Below are 13,399 nucleotides of genomic sequence, written 5' to 3'. Positions count from 1 at the left end.
TCCCATGGCAAGGAGAGGAAGATCAAATTCAAAAATTGTTTTTCTTAATATTTTAATTCTAAAAATTATTTGATCAAAGCTAATGACTAAGTCAGCACTGTTAGCAACGTTTCCTATGGTAGAAAGCAAGGCTTGTGGGAAATGTAGGCATATCCATGAAATGCATACATGCTTTCATTTTCTGAGAGCTGAAATAGTATTTTAGCAAAACCAAAATCTTTCGAATACCCTTGCCACTGCTTTCCCTGCTGAGAATCTCAGCTAATATTCTAACAGTCTTAGTGGCTTCATCACTGAATTCTCTGCAAGGAATTATTTTAATGATTCTTTTCAAATGGTTCATGGGATAAGGTGCTAATAAATAGCAAAACTAATCAATGTGGATTTCCTTTCCCTCCTTCTAACAATTGGATGCTGACAGTGGAGAAATGGAGAGAGTCAATTCCGTAAAATTACATTCCCTCAACTTATAATTTAAAGATAGAGAATGAATTCTAAAACACACCTTAAACATATCTCGAAGATTAAACATGTAGTGGCATTTTGCTGGAGTTGGCAACATATTCTGACATATTTGGTAGTATACAGCGAGAGAACAAGATATTATTTGATCCTTACTTTTCTGAACATCAGATGTGAAGTTACTGAGGGAGAAATATATTCCCAAATGAGCCTTTAAAGAGAAATTTTATAGTTAGCCCAAAAGTTTAAGCATGGTTTCTTCCTAAATAATCCCTTCTAAAAAGGAAGTTGTGTACTATCAGGGAGGATTAATGGCATTTAAAATGCTAGTAATTAGAATCCACTTTCAACTGACAACAGACTAATAATACAAAGACACTGCGAGTGTCGCAAGCTGGGGAAAATTCCAATTGGTCCGAGTTTGATGAATGATCTAGAGGTATGTGTTGCATGTCCTCTAGGGACAATTTATGTCCCGCCTGTGTGTATACCAGGTGTGCTGGCAATCTTTCTACCTCCTTGCTCCTGAAGGGAGGTTACCAGATGAAAGATAAAGTGACAGAACTGGTTTCTCATTTTGGGTTGGTTTATGTACATGTACGTTCTCCTATGTTAGGATTTTTTTTAAGGTATAAGTTGTTGATCATGTGCAGAATTACCAAGTGCTTTTTGAAAAATAGATTTAAAAGATCAATCTTTAAATATTACATTATAAAGAAGAAAAACACATGGTTAGTTTTGAAGAAATTGGTAATCTTGCATAAGTTTTCTTTCTTCTTTCTTTCTCTTTTCTTTTCTTTCCTTTTCTTTTCTTTTCTTTCTTTTCTTTTCTTTTCTTTTCTTTTCTTTTCTTTTCTTTTCTTTTCTTTTCTTTTTTTCTTTTTTCTTTCCTTTTCTTTCCCTCCCTCCCTTCCTTCCTTCCTTCCTTTTTTTAGTAGGCCCCAGTGTAGGGCTTGAACTCACAACCTTGAAATCAAGACCTGAGCTGAGATCAAGAGTCAGATGCTTAACCTACTGAACTACCCAGGTGCCCTTCAAATTTATTTTTCTAATAAAACTAGATTTCAAGTTGAGCCATTTTTCTAATAAGATATTTCAGATTCCTTTTCTCATTTTGTGTTCTATAAAGAAACACAAAGAACAAACCAATATAGCAAAAACCCAGGTGTGCTTGTTAATGATACAGATTCCTGAGCTCCACCCCAGATACGCTGGATCAGAATCTCTGAGAATGAAGTCTTAGGACCTACATTTTAAACATGCATTAAATGTGCACCACATGTATTTCTAATGCACACTGACTTAAGTTTCTGCTATTTAGAGGTAAATTACCACTGGAAGCCAGAAAATGTAGAGGGAATAAAACTCATCCCTTACAGGAATTTTCTTTCAATTTTGGTGGTTTAAATTCTCATGTCTTCTCCTATACCATGGAATTAAAACTCATTTTACCTGAAAAATCGCATGCAGGGAGCCCTGTGAAGGATGAGGCAGCACCAGGATGGAGAAGTGCTTGAGGAGACGTGGGCTGATGTGCCTCCTGACTGCTGCAGGGACACAGGCCGCCACTAGGGAAAGATCTTGAATGTTCTGCTTGAAGAGTGAAAAGGATAAGTACATGCATCTGTAGAAAGTGAAATATCACCCACTTCCCAGCCCCCGGTGCACAAAATATTTAAATGTTTAGATGAAAAGATGATTTACTGCAAAAAACAAAAACTGTGATGGTAATAGAAACTGGTCTTCTTAGACGTAACCGAAATCCTCAAAAGCAATTTTAAGACCTGTTACTCCTAGGAGGCTTTCTAAATGTCATCAAATAATAGCCTGTCTTTTAAAAAGCAATTACTGGAAACGAAGCAACATGTTGAGGCGCGTGAAGGACTCTGGTGATGAGGGAGGGCGCAGAAGAATGGGCATGAGTTTCTGGGACAGCCAGGATTTCTATGCACCCACAAACACACATAAAGACGCCATCAGCATGGTTAAAGTAGTTTCCAATTTGTTCTGCATGTTCATCTGACTAGAGTTTCTAAGTTTCTCAATTCACTCAATGCCGTTATGAATGTTTGTTAAGTAACAACAGTTAATGTGAACAAAATCTTAGGATATACGGTACCTTCCAAGCATTCTTCTCAGTATCATAAAGCCCTCCCATATCTAGTAACTGCCTGATTAATTCCAGGGGTGGCTGTGTTCCATATGTATCTGATTCTGGCACATTCAGATCATCGATGAATACTACAATCTTAAGACAAAGGATTTTAAAACATATCTCTTAGAATTGTCTTTCTTTCAGTTGCACATATTAATTATACTACGGTGTAAGAACAAAGTTATATGTAATGACATGCCTGCTTTTCTCTTAAAAAGTAGCAGACCAAATTCTATTTTGAAGATATGATTTTAGAAAACAGTAAGTTTTCAAAACAGCAGGACATACTCAACAAGGCTATTCTCTTGGTACCTTTCCCTGAGGCCATGGATCTAGTTTTTCTTCCTCTTATTTGCATGTTAAAAATAAAACAGCCCCAAATGGGGGTCATTTATGCTAAGCGCCAGACCACCAAACCCAAACCTCTTGACAGTTCCGCTCTCCCAGAAATGGAATCTAAAACCAGGAACTCAGCCCTAGTGAGGTCCTCTGCCTGATAGACACTGCCAACTCCCTAAAGGAAGTGACATTGCCACAAACAATATGCTTTTTGCCAGTGTAACTTCCTTGCTCCCACACCACTGTGCCTGTGAAAGTCTTTCATTTTGTTCAGCTCCTGGAAGCTCCTTTCTGCTAGTTGGATGCCTAGCAGATTCACAAATAATTGAATAAAGCCAACTAATCTTTAAAATTTATTCAGTTGAATTTTGGTTTTTTAGCATCTCAAGTCATGATCATGGGAAGAAAACATGGTTAAACACTCAGTTACAAAACCATTGGCATCTAATGCATTTTCCTGTCTTATCTGATCTTGTTTATTAGGTTCCAGGAGCTTCTTCTGGCTTTAGTAATTCTGAATCAGTATAATTGATCAGTATTACATGGATGTGAAAACCAAAGCTTCCATTTACAAAGTGCATTTTCTAGCAATGTGCAGGTGTGTATATGGAGACACAGTTTTTTCTATTACTATGAATTAAAATAAGTCACATTATGGCTTGAGTAGCAGAAGCATATTAGTCAAAGTAGTGGGGGGTGTATTACCCTGCTGCTCTTTGGTGCTCCAAGAGTGTCTTTGGTTCTTCGTACTAACTTCTTGAGAATCATCTCCTTGGCTTGGGCAGCTGTGATACTGATGCTAAAATTTATTGTTGAGACTATAATTCCTTTATTATCATTTTTAAATGAACTTTCATCAATTCTGACTTCTGGCTTTTTAATAGGCTTATCTGTTATACCAAATATGGAAAGAAACACAAATTCAGAGTACTTTAAGAATATTTGTGATTTATTTTAAGGTGTTAGGAAATATGAAGATTATATAGTTTTACTATATTGTTTTCATTTTCATGAAATCACTCTGCAGACAATTCAGAGAGAGAAGGAATACCAACTCTGAAATATTTCCATCAATTTCCTTCCTTTTCTGTGGTATGCAGGGTCTCTGCAACCACAGCCAAATGAAACAGTACGAAAGCCCAGAAAACTCTCTGTACATTTATGCACAATTGACACAGGTCACTTTTTATGATTTAAAAATATTTAGATTTGCAAGATGTTATGTATCTAATGAAAGTATGTATGAACGATTTAAAAGCAGCATGCAAGTGTGTCTACAGAAGCCATCAGACTCATTCCCTGAGAGGATCCTCCACAAGGGTGGGATGGTGCCACGGCAAATATGAAAGTAAAAACAAAACAACTCCTCAGGCAAGAATCTTGTGGCCAGGTTCCCTTCCCTTTCTGCAGCTTTCTTTGGATTGCCCCTGCTTTTCTTCTTCAGAAAATGAGTGGCTGCTCCCAAACCACCGGGCCAGAGGTCTCTGGGATGAGGCCTGGAAGCAACACGTGTGGCCAGATCTGAAAACTCACAGCATTTTAACTCCTCCACCATGTTACTCATACAAGCACGAAAGAACAGAATAGGCCGATACTGCCTCCCGGTGCTTCTAGAATTAGTCCAAAGTTCCCACTTCCTCGGAAGATCTCCCAAACCACTCCAGCTATTGGGCAGGGCAAGGCAGTTCAGGATCTTGTATTTTAAACTATCAGTGGAAATGTGTTCATCCCGAAATGCTGTGACCTGCATGCGGCTAAGACAGGAAGGGATGTCCAGGACTGTACACGTACCTAGACTCCCGGCTGCTGCCTTGTGAGTTTCAGAAAGCAAGATGCTGATATTCTGCTTCAGGCTAGTGGAAAACAATGTTTTAGAAATTCAGAGTTAGCTTGCTTCCCACAGTAGCCTTATGAACAAAACATAAGGAAAGCATCAGTGTGTGGTGGGCTCTACCTCACTCTCCTACAAGGAAACATTCTCTTTTCCTGTTTACACTTTTACAGATAAGATTGTGTCACCACTGTCACCATTAAAGCTGATACCCAAACTTAACAACGCAGATTTCCTCTAAAGAACAAACTGGACAGATCTCAGGGGTGCCAGGCTGCCAGTGTCCCTGATGGGCAGGAAGCCACTAACTCCCTCATCCCTGTATGGAAAGCACTTTGCCTGTGGACGGTTCCACACAAGCCCTTCACCTTTATTCTGGCCGTGTCTTCAGGTATTGCTTTGTAACATTATTGCTGTATTAAACTCCATTTCACTTTATATACTGCACATATAGTAAGATTTAGTTTCTGGTGTCCATTATTTATGTTTATAGTAATTCAGGTAAGGAATGATTCCTATGGTATTCAATGTTTCCAAAATTATTTCTCTGACTTTTTAACAGCCTTATTTAAGCAAAGAAGGATTCTATTCCAAAATCATTCATGGAATATGCAGGTGACAGTGCTCCTGCAAACCAGTGGCACTGGAGATACAAGTGAAATTCAAGATATCTTGGGAAGACAGGACTGCCTTGATGAGTGCCAGTGTGGGCAGGAGAGGGGCTGTGGCTTGGAAGGAATCCCCTGAAGGGAGGGCAGGTGTCTCTTCTGTATCTGAGACCCTGCCCTGGTGATGCTAAGCCCTGGGAGGGCCTCCCTCCTCTCCTCCTGGGAGTCTAACATTATAGAAGGGGTTGAACTGGGCTCCTCCACAGTTCCACCTGCTTACTCTGTTCAAACAACAGTGTGGTTCTCTCATATTTTAATTAGAATTAACTTTAAAAATTTGCATTTTATTTGCACAATTTAGAACTCTTTTTCATTGTTCCCCTCCCCCATCTTAGGAAGAGACACTGAGTATGACAAAGTTCTCTATAAAAAATTTTTTTTCAAGTAGGCTCCACACCCCCAGCATGGGTGGAGCACCACAAGGTGGGAACCCATGACCCTGAGATCAAGGCCTGAGCTGAGATCAAGTGTCCCATGTTTAACAGACTAAGCCACCCACGCACCCTTGTGAAGAATATTTTTATATTTGATAAGAAGAAAATGTATTTCTAGTGTTAGAAATTATATGCAACATTTTTTGTATGTTGTGGGTACATTTTTCCAGGAAAGAAAATAGTTTATAGCTGTACTTTGTGATGTAAGAAAAAGGAGATTTTAAATTTAATTATATATAAAAATTTCTCATTTAAAGGAATTAATCTAGGTGTTAATACTTTGGAAAAATACAGATTTTCTTCACTCCTCTTTGGAAGAATTCTGCATTTTTACATAACAGGTTTGCTTTTTAAAACAAGGCACATTTATATATTAAAGTAAACATTTTTTTTTACCAGACAAATCAACTTTAGAGTTTAAATATACAACCTTGATTTTTTAATTTCATTATATAGTAGGACTTCTCCTAAGATTGAGCCATATTTCACATCCAGTGCTCCAGGACACTCCAACTTCTCAAGCATTTCTTTAATGGCAGCGGTTTTCCCAACAGCAGGGTCTCCTAGGGGGAAAAAAAACCCACATTAGGTTAGATTTATAGCCAAGGAAATGAATAGATGCTAACATATTAAGATGAACCGATAACATTTTATTTGAAAATTGTATGTTAAACAATGTCAAGATTGGGTAAACTAGGAGGTAAACATGAAATCTGCTCAAATTATTTACATCTCTTATAAAAGGATAGATTAAGAGTTAACTATTATTTTTAATTGAATAGTCACTTGCACCTATCACAAATCTTTCTTACAGGACAGCAGAGCTACCTCATGAAATTAATTTCCCTGAAATTTTTTGTCAACACAATCTGCGGGAGAAATTTGATGACAAACTACTACAGTAATATAGGGGCATGGCTTTACAATTCACCAAATACTAAGAATAAGAATTTTCTAAACCAAACTGGAGGCAAGGTATAGACTGAGAGTTCCACCCTCATTTTGCCTCCATATTTTCTGTATGGAACTGGGAGAGCAAACCACTGCCTGTGGTGATGGGCAGGTCAGCATAGGAGAAAGGCAAGAAGTGACAGAAATGTTAAGGAAGAGGGGGACTGTATGAACTCATTTGGTAGCAAAAGACTGAAAAATTTTAACACTGGGTTGAGGAATTACATCTGTCATTTTTTACTCATGCGGTTTCTTTCTTTTTTTTTTTTTCTGTGTATATAATTATGTGAGTGAATGGATGTTCCTAACATCAGCCACCCCCCAACCCACCCCGTCCAGGCTGTCAGCCCATGGGTATGGAGCCCTAGCAAGGACTGAGCCCACAGGTTGCCTCTGAGATTTGTCCTCTATTGGCAAACATGGGGGAGATGGGCATTCATGCACTGTTAGTAAGACTGTACACTGATACAGTGTCTAAAGCTTCTCAGGGCTTATTTTGCCCCCAGTTATAAAGTAAATTGATTAGACTAAGTAATTACTAAGTCTGTTCCTAACTCTGTTTTAGTACCTGTGAGAAGCACAGGGCAGAAATTCTTTAATAGAAAGCTTATGAGGAAAGAAAGGGACACCGTGTCCCTGGTGGCGATGTGACTGATGTTCTCTCCGTACTCCCTGATCTTCAAGAAATTTTCACTGGATCCTTCAGGGTCCGCTAGAATTGAAGTTCCTAAGGTAAAGTGCAAATGTTTCAAATGACTTTACATGAATGTTAATCTTTAAGGTACTAAACACTTTCTGGAAAAGTCTATCCCTTGTGACACAATGTAAACTCACACTAGCACCCAGGGCCTCTGTTCCTTTCACCCACACTCCCCCCACCCTGTCTTCCAGCTCCCCCACCCCCCACCACTGTAGGTGATGCCCAGGAGGAAAGCAGCTCTCCTGCAGAACCTCCTGTGGTCCTTTTTAAGAACTTCACATACAATGGAATATCACTCAGCCATCAGAAAGGACGAATACCCACCATTTGCTGTGACGTGGATGGAACTGGAGGGTATTATGCTGAATGAAGTAAGTCAATCAGAGAAGGACAAACATTATATGGTTTCAGTCATACCGGGAATATAAAAAATAGTGAAAGAGATTATGGGGGAAAGGAGGGAAATGAGTGGGTAAAATTAGAGACAGTGATAGAACATGAGAGACTCCTAACTCTTGGAAACGAACAAAGGGTAGTGGAAGGGAAGGTGGGTGGGGGGATGGGGTGACTGGGTGACGGGCACTGAGGGGGGCACTTGACAGGATGAGCTCTGCGTGTTATACTATATGTTGGCAAATCAAATTCCAATAAAAAATATACAAAAAAAAAAAAAAAAGAACTTCACTTCTCGGGTAAGACTTCTCCTCCCATCATCTGTCTCGTTTCTGTTCAAATTTTCTGTTGTACAAACATTTATGTACTAGTATCACCCATCTTTTTATTGGCTGAAGTATGGGAAATGGATATTTATTTAGAAAAACTAATTGAATATAGGCAATTTTATATGTAATAGAAAATACACACACCCAAAACTAAACTAAATTTCTCTTGACCCCACAGTTTCCTACAAATACCACCCCAGTTCTTTCTCCCATTATGCAGCCAAACCTCTCAGAAGGGCTCAACACAACATGGACCTCACTTCCTTCATCTCATATTCGCTTTTTTAACATTAGAAATCAACTAGCCGATACATTCACATGCTGGTCAGCAAGTTTTAAAAATTTGGTACATTTTAGAAATCCTTCCATACCAGTAAAGACTTTTTTCTGATTAATGTTCTTCTATTTAATGAATGTATCCTAGATTTTTTTTTGTGTGTGTCCTAGATTTCTTACCAGCAATCAAGTATTAGATATTTATGGTGTTTCCTGTCTTCTGATGAATTTATATAATATACACATGTTATTCTGCACATAGCTTCCCCACATGGAAAGTTGTTGGGTCACTATAAACTGGCATATGACTTATAATTTTGATGTATCTTGAGAATTGCCTTCCAGTGTTTTCATTCCAAAGCACCTCACATCACTCACTGTATTTCTGATAATCTTCCTGGATTCTTACATGAACAAAATGTGGGGTTTTGTCATTTTTTTGTTTCTTGTACCAGACACTGGTCTGGCACCAGGACCTCTGATTTACCTTGCACAGGCTCAATGGAAGACGATATTGTGATGTTCTGATATTTAAATTCCTGTCATAGGTTTGGCTTTGAAAGCCTGTGAGGGTTTTGGTTTCTTCTAAGCCTGTTGCCTACAATTAGGAAAAGGTGGGGGCAGAGGAAGTGGTACCTTAGATTTGGAGTAAATACCCCTGGTTTTATGGTTTTATAGAGGAATGGTAAACTAAGATATTGAGCTATATGCATGGACATTCAGTTATGTTTTTATACGTAGTAGTAAAAGCTAAGGAGAAAAATAACCAATATTAGCAAAACATGTGATAGACAATTTGGAGGTTTTAGATAAATGTAATCATCTACTAATGCATACTGTGACAAATATTATACAGTAGGATGCTCGTATAAATTAGTTCAAAATTAGAAATTCCCAAACACTCCATAATTATGATATCTCTGGTTGTTTCCTACCAGAATGTCTTATAACTGAACTTTGAAATTCACTGATGAGAGAAACCTGACCTAAAAGAAATTCAATTAAATTTGCATTTATTGAATTTCTTATATTTGCAAGACCTCTAATCATTAAGTTCCTGCCTCAAACTTCAGCTAAGCTCTCATGGTACAACATTTTCTGTTTCTTTGTTTTCTCTATGTATAAGCAGAAGATATCTGTGAAAGTATGATTATTCTTTTCTAATTTCTTTTATAATTGACTGTAGTTCTTACATATATGCTTTTCCTATTTTAGAAGAGATCCTCTCCCTTTTCTGCTTTCACTACCCACAACTAATTAAAATACTAAATATTCCTGGGATCCCTGGGTGGCGCAGCAGGATTGTGCCTGCCTTTGGCCCAGGGCGCGATCCTGGAGACCCGGGATCGAATCCCACGTCGGGCTCCCGGTGCATGGAGCCTGCTTCTCCCTCTGCCTGTGTCTCTGCCTCTCTCTCTTTCTCTCTCTCTGTGACTATCATAAAATAAATAAATAAATAAATAAATAAATAAATAAATAAAAGTAAAAAAAATACTAAATATTCCCATTAGTAAGACTTTCAATAAGCAAAATACATACATATATTGTTTTACAATGCACAACTGCCTTAATCAAATACATTCCAATTTCTCAGAAATCAGTATTCTGTGGTTATGTTTTTAGTCATGCTTTGTAAACATAGATCTATATTGGTTCTGCACAAACTTGGAATAGGTCAGTCTTCAAAGCTGCTGATCTAACTACTTTTTAGAGCAATCTCAACATTTTAAAAAAGTTAGAGTATGATTCTTAGAATTATTCTTACCTTTTTGAATTAGTGTCTGAATACTAGGAAGTAATTCTGACCATGGTATGAATTCGCATTGCTGTAAATCCACAAAATAGCCAAAGATAGAACGCTTACCAGTTGGTAGATTGACACCTGCATTTGAAAATGAAAAAGAAATCCAAGTTAGAAAGGTTCATTTATGGAATGTTTCCTTAATGATATGATCTCAATGTGAAAAATCTGATTGTTGAATCAGAAATAATAACCATTCACCAAGGATATATCCAAAATTATAAAACAGGCCTATATTTTTTTCCTTCTGATTTTTTTTATTATTTATTCATGAGAGAGAGAGAGAGAGAGGCAGAGACACAGGCAGAGGGAGAAGCAGGCTCCATGCAGGAAGCCCGACGAGGAACTCGATCCTGGGACTCCAGGATCACACCCTGGGCCAAAGGCAGGTGCTAAACTGCTGAGCCACCCATGGATCCCCTTCTGAGTTTTAATTATATAAAAATGTCTTTCTATATCCAGAAAGCAAGGTGAATCATGATCTGATATCCTTTGAAATCTTACCCAGAAGCTCTACTTATTATCACATGTTGGATATATTTTTTTAAGATTTTATTTATTTATTCATGAGAGACACAGAGAGAGAGAGAAAGAGAGAGAGAGAGAGGCAGAGACACAGGCTGAGGGAGGAGCAGGCTCCATGCAGGGAGCCCGACATGGGACTCGATCCTAGGTCTCCAGGATCATGCCCGGGCTGAAGGCTGCACTAAACCGCTGAGCCACTGGGGCTGCCCCACATGGATATTATGAAATGACAGTTTATGCTGGTTTTAGTCAAACCAGTATATTACATAACTGCTATTTACTTTCAAAACATATTTGTTTTTCCATCATAAAAGTAATGCATTTTCTTTTCTTTTTTTATTTTTATTTTTATTTATGATAGTCACAGAGAGAGAGAGAGGGGCGCAGAGACACAGGCAGAGGGAGAAGCAGGCTCCATGCACCGGGAGCCCGACGTGGGATTCGATCCCGGGTCTCCAGGATCGCGCCCTGGGCCAAAGGCAGGCGCCAAACCGCTGCGCCACCCAGGGATCCCAGTAATGTATTTTCTTAATAGATTCTGGAAAACACAGAATAATAATGCTAAACCATGTAGCCATGGTTTCACCAGATGAAGATAAAAGTGTGAATATTTGACTGTTTTTTGAATCATTTATAAAATTTTCATATACTGGAAAATTTATTTTTTGGGAGTATACAGTTCTAGGAGTTTGTTACCCCCTGAATGTATTCTTGTCATCACCATAATAGATGATGAGATAATATAAGAATTCTAAAACCCTAAAAAAACTCCCTTTTGTCTTCAGTCCTAACCCCTGGTAACCATGATCTGTTTTTTTTTTTTTTTGCTACTGTGTTATAGGAGTTTCGTATGTATTTTGGATACTAACCCCTTATCACACATTCAGTTTGCAAATGTCTCCCCTTGCTGCACAGGCTGCCTTTTCACTTGGTTGTTTCCTGCATGGTGCAGAAGCTTTCCATCTGTGCGGTTCCACCTGCTTACTTCTGCGTGTGTTGCCTTTGCTATTGGGCAATAATTCCAAAAAATCATTCTTAAGACCAATGCCAAGGAACTTTTCCCCTATGTTTTCTTCTAGACATTCTATAGTTTCAGGTCTTAAATTTATATCTTTAATTCATTTTGAGCTTATTTTTGTCAGTGATGCAAGATAAAGGTCCAACTTCATCATTCAGTTTGCATGTGAATATGCAGTTTTCCCAATTCTGTATACCAAAAAGACATCTTCTTGGTGTCTTTGTAAAAAATTGGTTGGCTAGGGGTTGCCTGGGTGGTTCAGTCGGTTGGGCATCTGACTCTTGGTTTCAGCTCAGGTCACTATCTCCTGATTGTGAGATCGAGTTTCGTATCAGGCTCTGCACTGACTGTAGAATCTGCTTCAGATTCTCTCTCCCTCTCCCTCTCCCCACTCAAGAGTACACTGTCTCTCTGTGAAGTGAATAAGAAAAGATGGTTGGGTATACAGGACTGGGTTAATTCTAGACTCTCTATTCTGTTCTCTTGGTCTGTGTGTCAGTTTTCAATGCCAGCACCATAGTTTTGATTTTTATGGCGTTGAAATATGGTTTGAGATAAGAACGTATGATACCTCCAGCTTTGTTCTTCTTCCATGGGACTTTTTTTCCTGATTTATTATTTTTTTATTGAAGTTCAATTTGCAAACATACCGTATAACATCCAGTGCTCATCCCATCCAGTGCCCCTCTCAGTACCCGTCACCCCATCCCCCTACCCACTTCCCCTTCCACTACCCTTTGTTCATTTCCCAGAGTTAGGAGTCTTTCATGTTCGGTCACCCTAGATGATTTTTCCCACTCATTTTCTCTCCTTTCCCCTATAATCACCTTCACTATTTTTTATATTCTCCGTATGCGTTAAACCATAGGATGATTGTCCTTCTCCGATTGACTTCACTCAGCATAATACCCTCTAGTTCCATCCACATTGAAACAAATGGTGAGTATTCGTCCTTTCTGATGGCTGAGTAATATTCTATTGTATATGTAGACCACATCTTCTTTATCCATTCATCTTTCGATGGACACCAAGGCTCCTTCCACAGTTTGGCTACTGTGGACATTGCTGCTATAAACATTGGGGTGCAGGTGTCCCGGCATTTCCCTGCATCTGTATCTTTGGGGTAAATATGCAATAGTGCAATTGCTAGGTCGTAGGGAAGGTCTATTTTTAACTCTTTGAGGAACCTCCACATAGTTATCCAGAGTGGCTGTGCCAGTTCACATTCCCACCAACAGTGCAAGAGGGTTCCCCTTTCTCCGCATCCTCTCCAACATTTGTTGTTTCCTGCCTTGTTAATTTTCACCATTCTCACTGGTGTGAGGTGGTATCTCATTGTTGTTTTGATTTGTATTTCCCTGATGGCAAGTGATTCGGGCACTTCCTCATGTGCTTGTTGGCCATGTGTGTCTTCTTTGGGGAAATTTTTGTTCATGTTTTCTGCTCATTTCATGATGTAATTTTTGTTTCTTGGGTGTTGAGTTTGATAAGTTCTTTATAGATCTTTGATACTAGTC

General features: G+C 38.7%; 1 protein-coding gene across 14 annotated transcripts in view; it reads right to left on the bottom strand.

Annotated features, from left to right (window-relative positions):
• The window catches only part of DNAH14 (dynein axonemal heavy chain 14), a 325,158-nt gene that overhangs the window by 101,169 nt on the left and 210,590 nt on the right, over window positions 1-13,399 (bottom strand). For all 14 annotated transcript variants that reach the window (XR_013381670.1, XM_077901271.1, XM_077901270.1 and 11 more), the window contains 8 exons: window positions 10,304-10,420; window positions 7,409-7,567; window positions 6,320-6,452; window positions 4,748-4,809; window positions 3,662-3,846; window positions 2,582-2,710; window positions 1,915-2,052; window positions 506-673 (listed from right to left, as the gene is read on the bottom strand). Coding sequence is in view for 13 of the 14 variants with exons in the window: in XM_077901271.1 (XP_077757397.1) it covers window positions 506-673; window positions 1,915-2,052; window positions 2,582-2,710; window positions 3,662-3,846; window positions 4,748-4,809; window positions 6,320-6,452; window positions 7,409-7,567; window positions 10,304-10,420 (1,091 nt within the window). In the remaining variant the exon portion in view is untranslated. The remainder of the gene's footprint in view (window positions 1-505; window positions 674-1,914; window positions 2,053-2,581; window positions 2,711-3,661; window positions 3,847-4,747; window positions 4,810-6,319; window positions 6,453-7,408; window positions 7,568-10,303; window positions 10,421-13,399) is intronic.

The sequence above is a fragment of the Canis aureus genome, chromosome 6 (genome assembly GCF_053574225.1).
Source record: "Canis aureus isolate CA01 chromosome 6, VMU_Caureus_v.1.0, whole genome shotgun sequence".
Taxonomy (NCBI): Eukaryota; Metazoa; Chordata; class Mammalia; order Carnivora; family Canidae; genus Canis; species Canis aureus.
This window is presented reverse-complemented; position numbering and strand designations above follow the sequence as displayed.